A 19,564-nucleotide genomic window follows, 5' to 3' on the forward strand; every position below is an offset into this window, starting at 1 on the left:
CAGCCACACAAGCCTCCTGAAAATGATGCTTTGGTTTTATTGCCACAGGGGTCATTTATAAAATCATAAAAGCCAGGTTAGGAAATCAACCCAGCAGCAGCAAGGCCAAGCATGCGGAGGAAGAGCTGAACAGCCATCGAATGGGGCAAGTTCAGCCCTCCCATGGCATCCTGAGTAATTCAGCTGACTAAATGTGAGAAGTTCTGACTCATGGAGAGGAGGAGGAAATGCATAAACAACTTATCAAAAGCTAACTTCTTTATTATTGCAACCAGAAATGACCAAAGACGGCGTATTTTGTATGTCTGCACATTACATGTGGAAAAAACCAAAAATCAGCATTGCAACATCCAACAATTCAAAATAAAATAGAATAAAAAAATCAAACCCAAGAACTTTCTTGACTGGTAATTAACAGGGACGGAATATAAACGAGATGGCATTGAACAAAGCAGGTAACAGTGCACTTTTAATAAACCAATTTCATCCATATCTCCACTGATTTGCAATTTAACAGTTCTATCAGCAAAGCCTCATTTCCCTAACTAGACTGGTACTTTTAAAAACATGACTAATTCACTCTCATTAATATCAATTTGGATGCATTTAAAAAATAACTCTTAATATCTGCACAACAGGCTAAAGGGTCATATTTCTCCAACATCAGACGTTCTCACTGCATTGGTTTAAAATACGAATATCCCCAAATTAACCAATGCAACCTAAAATTGATTAGAAAACAAAAGGCATAAATTGTTTTCAAGATTTATTCTTATTTAGTTCTGAGACCCATTGCACTACAACATCTAACATTGACTTTTATTTCAGTTTCTTTGCACCCTCCTCCCACATTTTCAACGGGGAATGTGACTGGGATCCAGTTTACTGGTCTTTCTAAGGGGATACACAAAGCAGAGGAACACACCTGCATCTCCTCTACCTAAATACAATGCTTTTGGCAAAGTCACTAACCACTTGTTAAAAAAAAAAAAAAAAGGAGAAAAAGGAAAAAAAAAAGTTCCAGCTACAGATTAAAATGCTGTAGCTGCCACCAGAAGTGCAGAGCCCCCCTGGCCTAAGCTCCCAATTCAGAAGGCATTTAAGCACATGTATAACCAAGTGTGGGAACAGGCTCCTTGAAGGCAATAGGATTACTCACTTCTTAAGAAGTTACCACATGTTTAAGTATCTGAATCAAGGCCTAATTATGGTGCTGGCCACCTCCTCGTGCACGCACAGCTGGGGCAGAGCTCACCAATCCCTCACAGCCATGAGGACAGGCGTTTGTCACACGGGCTTTTAGTGGCTATGTCTGTATTCTTGGGCAAACGACAACAAAAATCCTCAAGCCCTAAAAAATAATTAAAAAAAATTACTTTATAAATATCAGCTATTTACACGTGTGAAAATCTTTTAATGGGAAGTGTTTTTACACACTGATGAAATGTACAAGCAATGAAAAGTTACGTTGACAAAGACTTAAAAAAAAAAAACAAACAACCAAAAATCAAAGTATAAAATATATTACAAGTCCACTAAAAGAAATTCACACGGAAGAAAAAAATTGACACAATAGAAACTTTTTTTTTTAAAAAATAGAAGATATATCACAAAAGCTTGAACATGTTTATTTTATGTTAGTACTAAAAATCAAGGAAAAAAGCTTCATATATTCTCATCACAAAAATATTTACCAGCCACTTTTTATTTCCACATTATGATTATCTGGCTCAGCAAGACTCGAGGCTGAACTGTATCCAGACTACAGAAATCATTCCAGAAGGTTGTCTCGGTTTACAACTTACTGCAATTTACATTTTCTCCTCCTCTCAGCACCTTACTGCAAAGGTTCAAGAGGGATTAATAACAAATCGAGAAAGAATAGGACAGATATCTGTATTTACAACATTCATCCGTGTTGCTGCCGAGCCACAGGAGCGGGAGCGGTCCCAGGAACCACCGAAGCCTTCGCGGCGCTCCGTGCAAACTCCCCTTGCCAGAGGAAGGAAACAGCATCAGAATGTACCAAAATCCAATGCCCTGGGCTCGGACGTTCTGTGAAACCCAACAGCCCCCGACCAAGGGCATCCCCTCGCCCCTGGTTCACTGCAGAGACACAAACGACCCTGGCAGCCGCGGGGGACGCGGGCAGGGTGGATCCCTCCTGCAGCCGAGTCGGGGCAGGAGGCGCCGCGGTGACCGCACGATTTCAGTCCCCTGCCAAGCCTTCAGTGTGCCCTGTGCTTCCTCTTCTTGTGTTTTTTATCCTTCCTTTTGTTGGCACACTTGGAGCAGAACCACTGCATCTCTTCTGGGGGTGCAGCCGTAAGCCCAACGCAAGGCCTGTGAAGGACAGGAAAATATCACATCATCTCAGTGGAGTAACAATGCTTTTGTTTCCAAAAAAATTGCAACTTTCCAGTGGGAGACAGGATCTGGCCTTTGAATTAATACAGCAATTATCATTATCTTTACAAATATAATGATCAAAACCTAAAAAACAATGATCGAAACCTAAGAACTCTTGCTTTGAAACAAAAGAGAAATATCAAAAGGATACTCAGATAAAAAGTGCTATTTTAGTAGAAAATCTGAGTGTACTTTCAGGTGTAATAGACTAGATTTAAAATAATTTCAAATGCTTCTTTAACACATCTGCAAAAACCCTTATGATTTTATGTAGCTTTTAAAAAAAAAATTGCCTAAAAAGTGATTAATTTCCCCTAACCTTTTTATAAGAGCTGACATTTATATTACTGTTCACACAATGCTTCATAATTTGAACTGTCTATCTGTATACACTGTGCTCATAATCCTGTAGTTCTCACAAAATTACCGGAATCAGCAATATTTCCCAGCAGTTTCAAAAACAACCGTTATCACCAGTGCCCACTAATTAAAAAGTAACTCTCCTTCACAGCTTAAAATCTGCCTTTTCAAATTTCAGAGCAACAGAGATAAAAATATCTTCCAGATTATTAAATTGGACACAGTAAAGCTATTTAAATATTCCCAACGTCATGAACTATTAGAAAAAAAAAGTTTTTTTTAATAATATAGCCCCAATCTGCCAGGCACTGGCAGAGCAGGATGGATGAGAGGAACTTACCAGTGATACCAATCATCGCAGTCGTCACAACCTATCATTGGACTGCCATCATCTGGCTTGTTACAGCCAGGACAGATCCAGATCTGGTTACCCCACTCGTCTCGGATCTGGTGCAAAGAAAAGCAAAGTGAGCTGGTTTTCAGGACTAAGCAGGCAGGAAAATTGACATTAAAAAAAAAAAAAACAACCAACAAAAAAAAAGAGGTTTCTTGCTTATCTGGCTAAGCCATTCAGCAGCCCCTGTTGTTATGTGTGAATTCTCTGATCATGAGAGCTCAGTGTTACGTCTTAATTGATTTTCCTACACTGCTCATGACGACAAAATCATGTATTTTCCTGCACTGTCCTGTAAACCAGTAAAGCCAGTTACACCACCCAACCTAAGCACAGGCATTCACACACAGAGCCAGGGCTTAAGGACACAATTCCCTCTCTGTCTATACTTTTAAAATTCGACCCTGTTAATGGCAAGCAGGAGCCACGGCAGCCTCCTGCGTTAAGATAACAGTTCTTATGTGCATGTAAAATATACAGCGCCGTGTGTATATATTGCTGCATTACTTATTAGCCAAAGTCTTCAACTCCAACGAGCTGATAAGATCAGGATATAAAAAAAGTTGTTACTGAGTAACTTTCCATTCCCCTTATGACATTTATGTCGCTGTACAATTTACTAAAGGGTAAATGAAACAAGAAAGGCAGATCATTTACAGTACTGGGCAGCTGCTCACCGGGTTCATCATATGCATTTTTTTAATGTTTATATCCTGCTTGACCCATTGTTTGTATTTTTAGATTTCCAGTGGTTCTTGAACAGCTCTTTGCTAAAAACATACACGCAAAATGTCACAGAATCCACCTAAAGGAGTGCAATTAACAATACAAAGTACAAAATGTCTGGGGCATTACCCTGACTCCATCACTCCTTTATGAAGATTTGCACATTATCGCTGAATCTCAAAAGCAGAAACTGTTTTGTTCTCAGCTTTTGTGCATTTACACATATCTCAGGCAATAACTTTTTGTTATCTGTACAGCTTACAAACACAATATTAAAAAGTAGCAGATGAAAAGCCCCAAATGTTCTTAGTTAAAAAAAAAAAAAAAAAGCCACTACAACACGGTGGTCTGTACATCTTACACCACTTCCTGAAAAATCAATAGGAATGTACCAGAGCTGCAACCAACACATCACTCTTCCCTGATTCTTCTTAAAGCCTTGAATGTTTTTGTGGTTTAAAACTCAAAAATACAAGTCCTAGGAATACTTACCAGGGAACAATTCCCTTCCCAGCACAGATACAGAGCAGGCACTATCATAAAATTAACTCAATTTCCAAGCTGATTGAGTGCAATAATCATTCCTATCTACCATCTAATCTCACATCTGCCAAGTAATTTTTAAGTTGCTAGAGAAGCATCTGCTCCCCAGGTGAAGTGTCTGGGCTCAGAGTGAAGAGGTGCAGAGGCATTTTGGTGGGATAACCCTGCTGGGGAGAGAGGGGATGCTGTGCAATGGTGCTGCAGAGAAGGAATGCTGTGGGATGTTGGGCTGACGGCTACAAAACCTGCCTGAACACCTGGCTGCACCCCCATCATCCCCCAAGCACAGGCACTTCATTTCTGGTGCTGCCTGTTTTGGGCACTGGCCCTGTCACGTGTAGGCAGCACTGCCAGATGTTGCCCCATCAGAAAATAGACACCCTAACTTTTCCAAACTTAGTTTTTTTAGGTATTTTTTTCCCCTGCAGAATGCCTGCCCCAGGCTCTCAGGGGCTGGAGAGGGGCAGGGTGGTCTGTAAGCACAGAAACCTCTGCCTGTTTGCTAAACAAGAACTTGGGCTGCTGAATAAGGATATTAAAAATATTGCATAACTTCTCATTCCTCAATGAGCCAAGGGTCATGCAAGGAGGGACAGAGTGGGATTGCTGATTGCTGTGTTAATACAAACCACTGAGAGCTAATGAGCAGAGAACATGGACTGAGATGCTATCCAACAGAGAGATGTGTATCCTTTCTTTTTTGAACTATAAAATCACTCTCCTCTCCTCCCCTGCAGAAGGGAGTTGGGCACCTCTGTCACACTGGCTCCACTCTTATCTCTAGAACAGCTTTCTCATGTGATCTGAGGAAAATGATTTTGTCTCCTGGATTTCCTTCATACAAGAGGCTAATAGTTATTAATCATTTTCTTCTCCCCCAACCTCTCTCTGAGCATTTTGATTTATAAATCTGTCAGGTCAGGTGTCTCCCTGCATGTGCACATAGTTGGGTCCCAATGCAGTAGAACCTTGGTTTCAACTATAATGTTGTAAAACATCATTTTCACAAGGGCTTGGAGTGATAGGACAAGAGGGAATGGTCTTAAGTTGAAGAGAGGTAGGTTTAGATTGCATATTAGGAAAAAAATATTTACAATAAGGGTGGTGAGACCCTGTACAGGTTGTCCAGGGAGGTGCTGTACTTCCTATCCCTGGAACTCTTCGAAGCCAGATTGGATGGGGCTCTGAATAACCTGTCTGAGTGGAAGGTCCCTGCCTGTGGCAGAGAGGCTGTATCAAGATGGTCTTTAAGGTTCCTTCCAACCCAAACTATTCTGTGATAATCTATGGTTCTGTGAAAAGCAGAAATGACCTGGTGCCTCCATATCCTCTGAATTCTCCAAAAAGGTGCTAAGTGTGTTACCACTGGAAGTATCTAGGCAAAGTGCTAGGTTTTTCTTTTTAAAACTAACATAATCTCTCACTTATTTCTTTTCATAATCACAGAAAAAAAAAATGGGATGTAGTAGAGCATTTAGGAAATTATTCTCCCTTAAAGTAAACTTTGAAACCTTTGGGCACTACTGTAATAATAACAATGACAATAATACTAGTGCCTGTAATACTAAAAGTGACTGTGGGTTTACACCTGTGATACCAAAGGTGAGGCTGTGTTCTGCACCCTAAAGATATGCAGAGCCTGTGTGACGTTGTCCAGTGCTGTAACTAACTCAGGAGTGAAATGTAGCAGCTGTTTAAATAGAGACCAGTAACATGATACAGCAGTTTAAGTTAAGGGAAGCACCTTTTCATTAGAAATGCAGGGTGGATTTATATTAGAAATCAATACTAAAACAAGAATCATACAAATGAAAAAAAAAATCATGCATATGTTGCAATTCAAGCATGGCAAACTCAGTAATAAAAGTAAGCCTTAGGTGTTTTAAATGGTGAGATTTTTAAACAAGGTGTTACCAATCAAGCTGGAATTCAGCCAGGACAGGGAGGATAACAACACTGCTACCCTTGTGTTGCTTTTCAAGCATCAGGAATGCTCAGGACTTCATTTCACAGAGCATTTAAAGCAGAAATTCTCAACAGCACAGCAAGCCTTGTCCTACCCAGACATATATCCACATTCTTTTAGGGAATGCAGTTCCTACACCATGCTACTCAAGAGACTTTTCTAAAAGAATGAAGAATGCTGCCAGACACAGGCCAAGTTCAGAGCACGTGTCAAACACAACAAATGAAGTGTAGACTAATGAACAATCTACAGACTTCTGAGATGCACAAACATCTGCAATTTCTGTATGTTGAGGAAACCAGGAAAGAGATTAGTGGACTCCACACATTTCAAATGAGGGCTAAGTCAAGTTCTTGATGTTGTATGAGGGTTTTGTACTTTACCTGACTGACAGCAAAATCTATGGCGAGTCTGACATTTGAGGTTTCAATTCAGCACTTTTGAAAACACCTATAAAAAACCTCCACCTCCAAAAATAAGTGCTCTTCTAGCTCAGTTAGCAGAAAATATCATAGGGGATATAATTGGACTTGTTAGAAGGAACTTAAATTTGGAACTGGAAACCAATGAAAAATTCAGTCCAAGTTGTAGTGTTTCAATTAAGTTATTAATCCCTCAAAACATGGATGTAGAAACAAGGGTTGGATAAACAGCAGTTGAACAAAGAGCAACATCAGGAATCCAGGAACCATCAGTGTGAGATGATGAGCCACCCAGGAGCTCACCAATTCCAGGGAGGAATGCCCCTGGCACTGGGACAGAGCATGGCATGTGTTACCTACCACGTAAGTACTGACGGTCTCGGTCACCACGCTCCGAACGGGAGCTTTGGAGCCCCCAGCTGCTGACACGGCTGGGGAGGGTGGTGGGATCAGGACTGGTGAGATGGTGGCCTGTGGAGGAGGAGGAGCTGGAGCCGGAGGAGGGGTGACGTGAACGGGAGCTGGCAGCGGTGACGGCACAGGCGGAGGTGTTTTGGGCCGCGCCGCGGGAGTGGAAGGTTTGCCCTCTGGAGCTGACACCACTTTGCTGATGACTCTGTAGGACCAACATTGAGAATTGTTAGAGCTGATGGGAGAGAAAGCAACAATTGATCACCCATTAAAGAGAAAGAAAATATAGAGCAGCTAATTCACGTCACCCTGGAGTCACCAAAGAGGTTGTTTCAACCCCACAGAAGCAGTGTTGTCATTGCTGCACCCATCCATTTACAGGACAAAGCACAGAGCCATTACAAAGTGAATGCCAGGACACCCTGAGCCAGTCTGTACCTCACTGTCGTATAAATATTCTCTGTGGCTTTCCTAAACCTTGTTTCGTTAAGTTTTATTGCATTAGCTCAATTTGTGGGAAATATTAGAAAGGAAAGTTAATCAGCTGTGAACAGCACTGATTTTAATCTTCAAACTGAGAGACGATATCATCCTGTTAAGATCCTACATTAGGGGGTTCTGCAAATATTTGCTAGTTTGGTATTTCTTTCCCCAAATGTTTATGGAATCAGCAGTGGATCTAGTCAGGACAAATAAATGACGCACACTATACACTCAGCAGTTAAAATATTGCTACTTACTCGAGTAGCTGAAGTAGACAGGATGTAGCTGTAGTAAATACACTGTATAGAACAATCTTGCCCAGGAAGGGGGATACATAGAGGACCCAGTCTTTATTAATGACTGTTGATACACAGTGTTATTGATGTGCATGCAATTTCACAGACAAGCCAGAAAAAGCCCTTACTACAAGGCTCTAGGTTAGAAACATAAAGAGAAGGAAAAGGATGTTAAAAAAACAGAACAAAAACAACCCAAAAAAAACCCAAAACCTCAAACAAAACACAGAATAGGTTGATTTTGGTAATTAATTTAACAAATTTATTTATATTTGAATAGTAACTGTGGGAATGCAATTGATTTGTGATGTGTACGAGAGGGTGATTGAAAGAAAGGTTAGACATTCCAGGGACAAGGATCATTTAAGAAAGTAAAGAATTGAGACATCAGTAAAGAAATCATGACAAAAATCAAATTGCAAGAACTCCTGAGAACTAGGAATATGTGGCTCCACTGTCAATGGGAATTCTAAGTTCAACTTTAGAGTTTATTGCAACTCCAATGGCAGTATCACTACGATTGGAGACATTGTCTGAATTTCAAGTCAGTAAAATTCCAAGTCATCATTTGAGAAAGGCTTGAATAATACAGTATGTGATGCCTGGCTGAGATAATGGTGTTTTTTCTCACAAGATATGCCACTTGCACTACAAAATCAGAACTATGGTGAGTTATAGTAAAAACATACTTGGTAAAAGGAAACAAGAGCAATGAGTTTGGTAGTCCTGCCTAACTCCCTGCTGCAGCATCACACCTTCTAAGAATGAACAGGAGAAAACAATCAAAGAATGAAATCTAAAGGCTGACAGATGATTCTTCCATCAGCAACACTGAAGACATTCACACTACATATGTCCCAGTGATTGCTTCAGGTACCTAATGTGGGGCTCAGGCTCTGTATACGTGTCAGTAAAGTGCCAGACTGTGAGTCGAAGTGCGGGAGTCTTAATTCATGTTGTCTGTGACTTGCAGAAGGAAGGAAGTCCTACTATCAGGCCATCCTGGGAGCAACCTACGCATCAAAACCAGCCTCCTTCTCCTGTTAGTGGGGAACATCCAAAACCCCACTGTTATCTCTCACCAAGGAAGTTTTCTCTTTGGCTCATGATGTGTGTCTGGTTCAGTGAAAGTCTCAGTGTGTGGCTCTTGGGGCTCCTGCCAGACTTGCCATACCCAACTCAGATGCTTCTTCTGTGTCTTCCCCATTCCACAGACAGCCCTGGCTCCCAATGCTGAATGCCTGAGACTTTGGTTGGTGCCAATTCTCCCCTGGTTTGCAAAGTTATCCTCATGACTGGAGAGCCATCTCTCAATAAACAAACTCTTAGATATAATAAAAGCAAGGACAGGGACCCACAGCAAAATATTGGTACAGCAGAAGTCATTTGTATGGTTTCAAATATCATTGCCCCTTGTTTCCATGACTCCCTCTCTTACCTCCTGCAAGTAAACAAAGTCCTGCTAGGAGTTCTTCAGGGAGTCAACCGTCCCCAAGTCTAGACTAGGAGATGTATTAGCTAATAGGGATTTAAACACAACTTTGCACACAGTGTAAACAGTCTGAAAGAGTTATTAGCTAATACAATTTGAATAAGAGTGACCAGGCCCAGCTAACACATGAAATTAAATTACAGAGTTTCTTGGTCTAAAGCCAGGTTCTCCTCCTGCACAGGGTCTTGGAAGCCACTTCGCTAATAACTGCAGAAGCAGCAAGGAACACCACATGTGAAATCTTCCAAAACTACAAATATTCATTAGCGAGCGACACACGCTCATCGATTGGCTGGCATGCCTGAAGTGTGCAATTAGGACATGTTCAGTATATAGGGCAGCTTGTTTATCTTGATTTTAGAGCTCAGTTATCAAAACAGGAGATCGGCATTTCGGAGCACGCTTGGGCCTACCACTCCCTTGGGCTAATGGAGTTCAGAGACTTTAGACTCCAGAGTGGAGAAATGAATGGTTTTGTGCTGCACCATTAGAGGTGATGGGGTAATCTCAGAGAGGGTGGTTTAGCCTGTCCTGAAGAAGGGGCTGCACACACGGAATATGGAGGTGGAGAGAAATCAAAGGGAAATAGCAGTCCCACGACTAATAATTACTGTTACTTCAGACTTGGAGAGAAACCTGATATCAAAACACTATGCAAATGCTGGCAAGATTTATGAGCTCTGTTTTATAGACAGGAAAATTGAGGCACAGAGCTCACTGCAAGTAGGCGGCTCTCACTGCAGCAGAGCCTCGATCCTCCCGGTATCTGAGTCCTGCTGGGATTTAAACTCTTCCTTGGGACATCACCATACACATATTGGTACCTTCTTTCCCAAATGCGTTTTCGTGTGTCCAAAATCATCACTTAGTCTGCAAGTACAATACTGTATAAAACAAACTTTCACCTCCTTCTCCACACCAATCCAAGAACTCTAAAACTGAGGCTAAATGAGTGTTTTTTGCAGAAATCAAACACAAATGAACATCAACCACCACCACCACAATCAGAGTCGTGAGACAAGAACTGAATTTCTCTGCAGGCTGCTTGCCTGGCAATGTACCACAAACAGATTCTACGCTGAAAGATAAAAGGTCAATTAAAAGTTGTTTTTGAATCAAAACAGTTCCTCCAGAATAAAGGGGTGAGAAAACCTTTGGAATAGATGTGGTAATAAGAGCCTCCATAAATTGTGACTACAAGTTACCACTCCCTTTGAAAAAAACCCCAGAATTAATGTAAACACTGTGTATTTGGTTGTGTCCAACCTAAATTCACTTTGGATTGCCAGCAGGAGCTGTCCTGCTCACAGAACCTCAGTGTATTTATCATTGAACACATGCACTGATTTGTCACAGTGTGCTTGGTAATAACCAAGAAAAAATATCTAAATGTAATAAAAAGGATAAATAGCTAAGGGATGTGAAATTTCAAGTGGAAGGACAGAAGGACAGAGAAATCCTTAAATACCATGATTACCAATTATTTTTCCATATTGTTTTTTTATAACCCCTTTGCTGAAAGAGCAGAGCATAAAGCTTCCTGACAAAGGCATTTTTAAGTTATTTTTATTTCTCACAACCTTTTCCAGTGCAAACACCATTTCAACACAATAGGAGAACTAATGAGATCTTCTCATTGCCATTTCTGCTCAACTACATCAAGGATGTGTTGGGGCCAAGACAATAGTGTGTAATATCTGAATCTCAGCTGAGGAGCCAGATCTCATGGAATTAAAGGATGGATGGGGTTGGAAGGGACCTTAATGATCTTCCAGCCTCAACCCCTCTGCCATGGGCAGGGACACCTTCCTCTAGATCAGGTTTTTCAGAGCCTCATCCAAGCTGATCTTGAACACCTCCAGGGATAGTGAGTCCACAACCTCCCTGGGTAATCTGTGCCAGTGTCTCACCAACCTTACAGTAAAGATTCAATACTTATCTACTGGTTTAAAACTGTGTCCAACACTGCTCCAAGGGGAAGGAGGAAAAGAAAACTTCAGTGAAGTTTTTCTGTTTCTCAGGAGGGGAGAGTGAATGAAAACCCTTTTTAACCATCACTCTGGGGCAATCACCCTGTTCACAGTTATAGTTCCAAGCCCAAACAGGATGAACACAAAGTGTCAGCTTGCAGGCAAATGGCAAATTCTACCAAGATTTGAGGTGTTGCAACAGGTCAGTTGGTTTCTAATTGGCTCTAAGTGGCAGGAGTTGTAACATGCTACATCTGGAGCAAAATGAAGCTCCAAGGTGTGAAATGGTTTCCTATTTTTGAAAGTAATTATTTGATTTCATTCTGATCCTTATGGCTGAAAGCCCCATTGACTGCTTCACCTAAACAGAGGGGAAAGATGTGCACCAAAAGGAAATGGCTTTTCAAAAACAGGATATGGGCCACAGGGAGGAATGACTGCTATGGGCAATGAGCTCCAAAACAATGCTGTATCACTACTTTGAAAGGTCTAGTAAAAAAATCACAGCAATCTTTGTTTCTCAGAGGCAGAGCTCCCAAGAAGCTGTTTCTCTGCTCAGAGGAAAGAAGCAACATTTGAAAAGTCCTAATGCTTTTCCGAACCCATGACCCATTTCTAAGCAAGGAGAAGGAGCTAAATGGGTCTCTGTGTCTAGGAAAATGACACAATCAACTGCACTGACATAACTGGAACTGGTGCAATTCACTTGGATTATCAATCATCATATTGTCTATTAGCTTTGATATTCCCTTATTGATATAAATTCCTTGATGCTAGAAAGCAATGTAACTATTTTGTTTCTGAAAAATCTCACACCTGGAACTGAGATTGTTGCACCAGAAAAAACCTAAGCACCCTAAGACCTATGGGTAAGAGTGTCAAAAACACCTAAGGAAATCAGGAAATTTCCATATGGTTTAGATTCTTCAAAGATAAGAGGTGATTCTGAAAATTTTATTCCAGCCCTGGAGGAGAATCAGTGTGATTTAAGCTCTGTAATGTAGGCTAATTCCCATATTACTTTTAGAAAGGGAAATTTATTTGCTGTTTCATGCCCTGCTGAATATTTTATTTTGTGCAAACAAGTCATATTGGCAAACAGAAGCTCCACAAGAACACAGTGCAACCAACTTGTGAGTTTGTGGAGTGCCAGAATGCACCAAACCTCCAACGAAGCCCCAAGCAATTTTGCAAGTGGAAAGACCTCAGCACTTTAACATCACCTGCCATGTGGTATTCTTCTCTATCAAGGAAAATGAACTTTGAGCACTAATTCCAAGATAACATCCACTTTTTTGTGTGCCTCCCTCTCCCAGGTAAAGCGTGTTGATCTTCGGTGGTGCACATGGAGATCAACAGCTCATTCTCAATTTCAACAGAGCTGGGGAAGGGTCTGGAGCAGAAGGAGCAGCTGAGGGAGCTGGAGGGGCTCAGCCTGGAGAGAAGGAGGCTCAGGGAGGACTTTATCACTTCCTAGAACTCCCCACCAGGAGGTACAACCAGGTGGGGGGTTTGTCTTTTCTGCCAAGTAACAAGTGAAAGGACAAGAGAAAATGGCCTCTAGTTGAGCCTGAGGAGGTTCAGATTGGATATTAGGGAAAATGATTTCATGAAAAGGGTTGTGAAGCACTGGAACAGGCTGCCCATGGCAGTGGTGGAGTCACCCATCCCTGGAGGTATTTAAAAGACATGTAGATGTGGTACTTGTGTACACAGTTCAGTGATGGACTTTGCAGTGCTGGTTTAATGGTTGGACTTGATGATCTAAGATGTCTTTTACAACCTAAATAATTCTATGATTCTACTATTCTAACATTATGGCAAAGCCTCACAAACATCTGGACATTCAGCCCAGCTGACATTTCCTGCTAACTCCTTTGCTTTAGGGACACATGCACATTGAAACTGAATTACAGGTTTTCTACTGTTTATTTTCCCATTACTTTAAGCGAAACAGAGTTCTGCCCTTGGCCTTCACCCTCTGTATCTGTTACACCCAGAGTATTTCTCCCAACAACCACAGTTGATGACTCCTAAATCTCCCTCCCATTTTCTCACCGTTCTGACTTACACCTCTGGATGGTTCATTGCCAGTCTGACAAAACAAAACTGAGCTGGTAGCGTGGCGTCTTGGTATCTTTCATCTTATTTTTTCCCTTATCATCAATAACAAACATCTTCAATGTTAAAACCACCTGGCACCAGCCCCTTCTGCTGAGTTCTCAAGAGCAAAACCAGAACCTGGTAAAACATGTTTATGTCAATGAGCTCTTTGCAAACTTTCTCTTCTGTGTTCCCAGCAAACTGCCTTTTATTGTCATTTGCTTTGGGAAATGTTATGGGATGCATGATCTAGGAGCTTGCCCATAAACCAGTCCTATATCCACCCTTTTTGGTGGGAACTGGTATAGAACACAAATTGTATTAACTACCAGAAAGTTGTACCAGTATGGGTTTAGAAAATATTTAAAGCTGTAATTTTCAGCTTGTTACCAAGCTTGTTTTTGAAAGAAACAAGTAAGACAGATGGTCCTGGACTTGGAGATTCTGTAAGCTAAAGATCAATTGCTAACAGGACAATTTCACTAAATTCAGGTAGGATCATCTGTTCTTCTGTGGCTATTTCTTTATGGTCTTTTTGTCCACATCCAGCTCCCAGGAACCATTCCACAAATCCTTGGGTCTGTGGAGTTTCCTCACTTTTGTTTAAAAACCTCAGTAAAAGAGCGAGTAAAATAAGCACCTCTGTCAAAGACAAGAAGAAATCAGCACCTTTCTCTTGCAGTCATCCTCTATGAAAAGTTTATTTTTGAAACAAATACCCATCTGCCTTTCTAATCTTTCACATATATTTGATCAGTTTCTGTTGTGCTTCATAAGGGCAGCATTTACACAAACAATTCCCTCATGTGTCTAAACCTGCCAGAGGTATTTTTTTTTAATTGTGGTATACAGTATACAAGTTTTTTTTTTTTTTTTTTTTTTTTTTTACTCTTGAGCAATAAGCAGCAAAATCAAAGAATCTCACAGTCAGTTGTTTTGTTTTCTAATGACTCAAGCCTTTTTATGGATTCACTTTTGGAGTCATCACCCAATATGGCCAAAAGCAAAATGAAAATAATTTGCCACAGACTGCTGCCTACCATAAACAGGATGAATAATTAGTTGGGGTGGCTTCAGTAATTAAATAAAATAGAAGGAAGTAAAAAACTAAGGATGACATCTGAAATTGTAAATGCAATTCATGCTAAAAGAAGAAAAAGCTGCGCTAAATCACCTCTAGAAATATAAACAAAAATGATCATTTACTTGGTTTGGTAAAAGCGATGTGCTGTTCTTCACTTTTTTTTTTTCATGTAAAAGCTGCAATCCTGCAGCAAGGGAGAGGCTGGGGAACCTCCACCAAAGTGAAAGAGCTTTTTGGATGGATACAGGACCACACATGAGGATTTTACAGCAGGGTTTGGGCCAATATGTTACACTAAAAAAGAACAATTGGGAAAGGGATATGAATCATAGCTGAGACAGTATCTTCATTAAAATACATTCAGCATTTCAAAAGGCACCAAAAATCAGTCCTCCAGCTCTTATAATTTAAAAGACCACAGAACAGAGAAATGTGGGTATGTCAGTAAATACACTCACAAAGATTGATGAAAGCTGTAAAGATCACTGGAATTCCTTCAGCACACCTTGGAGAGGAGCAAGATCATTTTTCATTACTCTGCCTCCTCACTTAGGTGGTCTATTGATCATATCAAAAATGATTTCACCATTACATGCTCTTTTACAGCACAAGTTGGATTGACACCCAGAGCAGTAGTTCTGTCAGCGCACAGTTAACATGGCCTTTCCCTGCTCAAATAATTGGGATGCCCATTAGCACTGCAATAAACACAGACTTTTACTGCTTGCGCTCTATTGTTTAATTTTCCCAAACAGTGGTTAGCCCTTCTCCATTTTTCTCCCTGAAGTATCACTTTTTTTCCCCCCCCTCCTTCTCTTGAATTCCTCAATGAATTCTCCTCTGGAGCTTTCCCTTGAATAAGCAACGTCTCGCAGGGTAACCAACACCGCCCACAGCTGTGTCCCACAATGGCCCCACGCTGCTGCCACTCCGTCTGTCCAAGGGTTTGGTCACGGTGCCTTAACTGCTCCAAACACTGCCCTTATTCATCAAAACGTGCAGAAGGAGGGGCTTCCAGCAGGATTCCTTTACCTGTTTCCCCACCACAAAACAGTGCAATAAATGGAATGGGTCATGAGCTACTTGGCTGGTAATGCAAACCTAAGGCTTGACAAGTCAATAAAAAGCCAATCCTTCCCTCCCCAGCCACATGTAGGGAGCCAAGGCTGGAGGCAAACAATTTGGATATGCCTGTACAGCTTAATGAACCCCATCATTCAACTTTTGTGGGCAAACACTATGAAGACAATAATGTAAATTATCAAAGTCTGACTAGTGCACCACTAAATAGCACCCGAAGTTCAAAAGTTTCTTCACACCCTCTGATTTATCTGTATGAGAACAACCCTATTAAAAACTGAACCTCGTGAATATACACTAAAGATGATTCTGTAACAATCAGGTGCATTCTTAGAAGCTGCATAGGGCAGGATTCTAGTTTAACTCAAACTAGCAGCAAAGTCTTGGATATCCAGCTTTTTTTCCCCACAACTCACATAGAGCTTGAACAGTTTTAAAAGAACATATATTCATGTTACAGGAGCAACTCAGTGAACTTTGGGGAGCACCAACACAGTCCTTGCCTAATTTCTTTCTTCAGCCAGGTCAATAAGAAGCATATGGATGTATTTGTTAAAACCTTCTTTCTTCTTTCCTTTCTTGGTGCCATGACCTTTTAAAGTCTGATTGTGTACGTGTGCGTGCAGTTTTCCCAAGAAAATTCAATCTCTGGAGAGTTTGCAACTCAACTCTTTTGTAAATTAAGCTTGGTGTAGATAGAAGATCCCTCATTAAGGCATCTCTTTTTGGTGAACATACACTTGGTGGCACTCTGCATGCTACAGGTGAGATTGTATACTTCTGTGGGATTTCAGAAAGTGTGAGTGAAGAACTGATTTATGGCAACTTTGTGTTGCACTTAAAATAACAAATTCTTGAGCAAATAGAACTGAAAGAGGGAAGGCTTAGATTGGATATTGGGAAAAAAAAATTCCCTGTGGGGGCTGTAGAAGTTCTTGGATAATCAAGAAACTTGGTGTAATAAACTAAGTTCTCCTGTTCTCCTAGTCCCAAAAATATTCTTCTGGGCCACTGATGTTACACAGCAGAGAGGTCACATCTATGATCACAGGATAATTTCTCTATCTTAATCCTTGGTTTTGAGATCCTCTACACAGGATGTCAGCTGGTTCTGCTCATGGCTTTTGTCATGAGGGTATTGTGCAGCTGAAGGAGCCTCCACACAAAAATAAGTTGGCCTTGGACTGATAATATCCTACCAAGTAATAAAGATTTTTAGTAGGGCCAATTAAGTATCTGGGTAACAATTTTTTTTTCATCCCTTAATCCTTTTAGGATTTTATCTTACAATTCACAGGTTATTTAATATACATTTTTATAGGCACACACACATATATATTGAGCATGTGTGTGATTTGTTTTTGGAGAAAGTCACGTATCTACTCACTTAAAAAATACAGAAGACAAGGGGCAATTTCATTAGAGCAGCAGGTCAGGTTTACCAGTTAAACATTGTTAAAATGCCTGTCTTTCCCCTTCTTCCTGTCTGCTTTCCAGGTTCCCTGCTGATGGCAGAGTTATGATACAGGTCTGGCGTAGAAGTCTGAAATTTAAGGTAAATTTGGAGACCTGATTTCACAAAAAACATATATCCTGCTTCCAGGGCACAGAAACACTGAAACAGCACTCAGTGAGTAGTACTGTGCTTTGTGGTCTGGCATTAGTGTCAGCAGCCATGTGTTTTTCCTTAAAAGCTGTATTTAAAAATGTAGAATAAATTTATCGGAAGTATCAAACATTACAGCATGTACTTTTGCTGAAGTTTATGTCAGCTGTAGTAGCAGCTGGAATGTCAACACCTTATCAATAGATATGATTTAAAAAAACTTATGTGTATGAAAAATGATAGTGCTTAGGAAAAATAACAAGACAAAAAGAAGCCATGATGTAATTGAATAAAAGTATTAAACCCTACTCATCATTTGCAGTTCATTTAAAATTTAAAAGTCTGAGTTTTTTGTTGCTTGTTTTGTTTTGAAAAACGATAGCATCAGTGGTTCCTTCCTATACTAACTCAGTTAGCAATCTACCTTGATAACACTGGAATGGAAAAAAAAAAAGTGAAAAACCCTTCCAACATATCATTCAAATCATATCTAAAAAAGTGGTCATAAATATTTTAGAACCCAAGCAAACCAATAAGAGCAAGGCCCATTAAGGATAAGATCTTTTACAACAAATTAAATAAAACAATTTACTGAAGCCTGGACTTGAGATAAACTAGATTTACTAGCTGACCTTTTATTCATTTAAAGAACAAAATTAGCTCTAATTGCATTAGAATGGAATCCACTAAATTTCTTCTAATGTGGCATCCATGCAAGTATTGCTGTAATTGTTTACAACTAAGATGGAAATGCTTTGATAATAATCTACTTTCTTCTTGTTTTACTGTGCAGTTAAAACACTTGCAAAAAAACTCTTAAGTAGGGCAGTTTTTCCAATATTGGTTTGTCCATCCTTCAGCAATAATACATTTTCATGTCTATTAAACCAATGTTATTAATAGCCACTTCTTTTGAGCTGATGCATGTTGTAGGAACATTTGCACTCCAGACAAGCCTGAATGCAAGTATTACTTTGAATCTGGGATAAAATATGTACTTTTATTCACAAACACAAGAGAAAAGACTTTCCTGCTGCTGCTGTCACTCCTTTGTACAGTGGTCCAAGCAAAGGAGTTAAGAAGTAAAATTATAAAATCATAGAATGATTTGGGTTGGAAGGGACCTTAAAGATCATCCAGTTCCAACCCCCTGCCATGGGCAGGGACATCTTCCACTATCCCAGGATGCTCCAAGTCCTGTCCAGTCTGGCTTTGGACACTTCCAAAGGGATGGGGCAGCCACAGCTCCTCTGGGCAACCTGTGCCAGGGTCTCCCCATCCTCACAGGAAGAATTTCCTCCTCATATCCCAGCTAACTCTGCCCTCTGTCAGTTTGAAGCCATTCCCCCACCCCTATCCTTCACTCCTTTGTGGAAAGTCCCTCTGCAGCTTTTTTGGAGCCCCCTAGGCACTGGAAGGGGCTCTAAGGTCTCTCCACAGCCTTCACTTCTCCAGGTTGAAGAGCCCCAACTGCTCACTGCACTGCAAAGGCATTTTGCTCACTACTGCTGTGTTATTCAGCCAACTTGTGCTGAGTTTATGGTGTGATGTGAATCTCCATTCCATGCACCATCAATCTGACACTTTTGCTTCAGACCCCTAAAAGCCCTGTGGCCCCATGAAGATCTGTAAGTGCTGCTATTAAAGATGTTCTATATGAAGCTCCCCCAAACAAATAAACTTCCAGCTGAACAGGTACTTGAGTACTTCCAAAAGCCTCCAAACAACTCTTCTCTCTAACAGAGAAATTTAAATAACCTATTTCTCCATCTAGTTTCTACTCATATCAAATTCTAAGAATCCCTAAAAATTGTCCTTGCACCTTTCCATGTAGAGTCATGGTATCCTCAAACAATCCCAGTTAACTCCAGAGACAGACTAATTGAAACACAACATTTTTATATGACAATTGCCAGATATTTAGAACCTCATTACCAACACAGATGAAACATAAGTTTAACTTTTCCTTACTATAACACATTAAAAGGCATTTCTTTCTGCCTGTTATGAGATCCTCAGATGGGGGACAAGGTGCCAGTAAAGATGCAAAAATTAATCTGGAATAAAAGTGAGTTTCCCAAAAGCCCATGAAACAAGATGTCAGACCCACTAAGGGCTGGCAGGGATGACAATGATGCACCCACATGATTTGTAACAAACAGACGGAGTCTGAAGTCCCCCTTCAAAATGTGTGTCAAAAAACACTGAGGTGAGGTAAG

At 40.6% G+C, this 19,564-nt stretch overlaps 1 protein-coding gene across 1 annotated transcript in view; it reads right to left on the reverse strand.

Moving 5' to 3' along the window:
• Positions 1-240: 240 nt before the first annotated feature.
• The window catches only part of TAF3 (TATA-box binding protein associated factor 3), a 113,569-nt gene continuing 94,245 nt past the window's right edge, over positions 241-19,564 (reverse strand). Inside the window, exons 5-7 of the mRNA XM_053943525.1 lie at positions 7,181-7,436; positions 3,110-3,216; positions 241-2,343 (exon numbers count right to left, since the gene is read on the reverse strand). Coding sequence (XP_053799500.1) covers positions 2,229-2,343; positions 3,110-3,216; positions 7,181-7,436 — 478 coding nt within the window. The 3' untranslated portion in view covers positions 241-2,228. The remainder of the gene's footprint in view (positions 2,344-3,109; positions 3,217-7,180; positions 7,437-19,564) is intronic.

The sequence above is a fragment of the Vidua chalybeata genome, chromosome 5, assembly GCF_026979565.1.
Source record: "Vidua chalybeata isolate OUT-0048 chromosome 5, bVidCha1 merged haplotype, whole genome shotgun sequence".
Classification (NCBI taxonomy): Eukaryota; Metazoa; Chordata; class Aves; order Passeriformes; family Viduidae; genus Vidua; species Vidua chalybeata.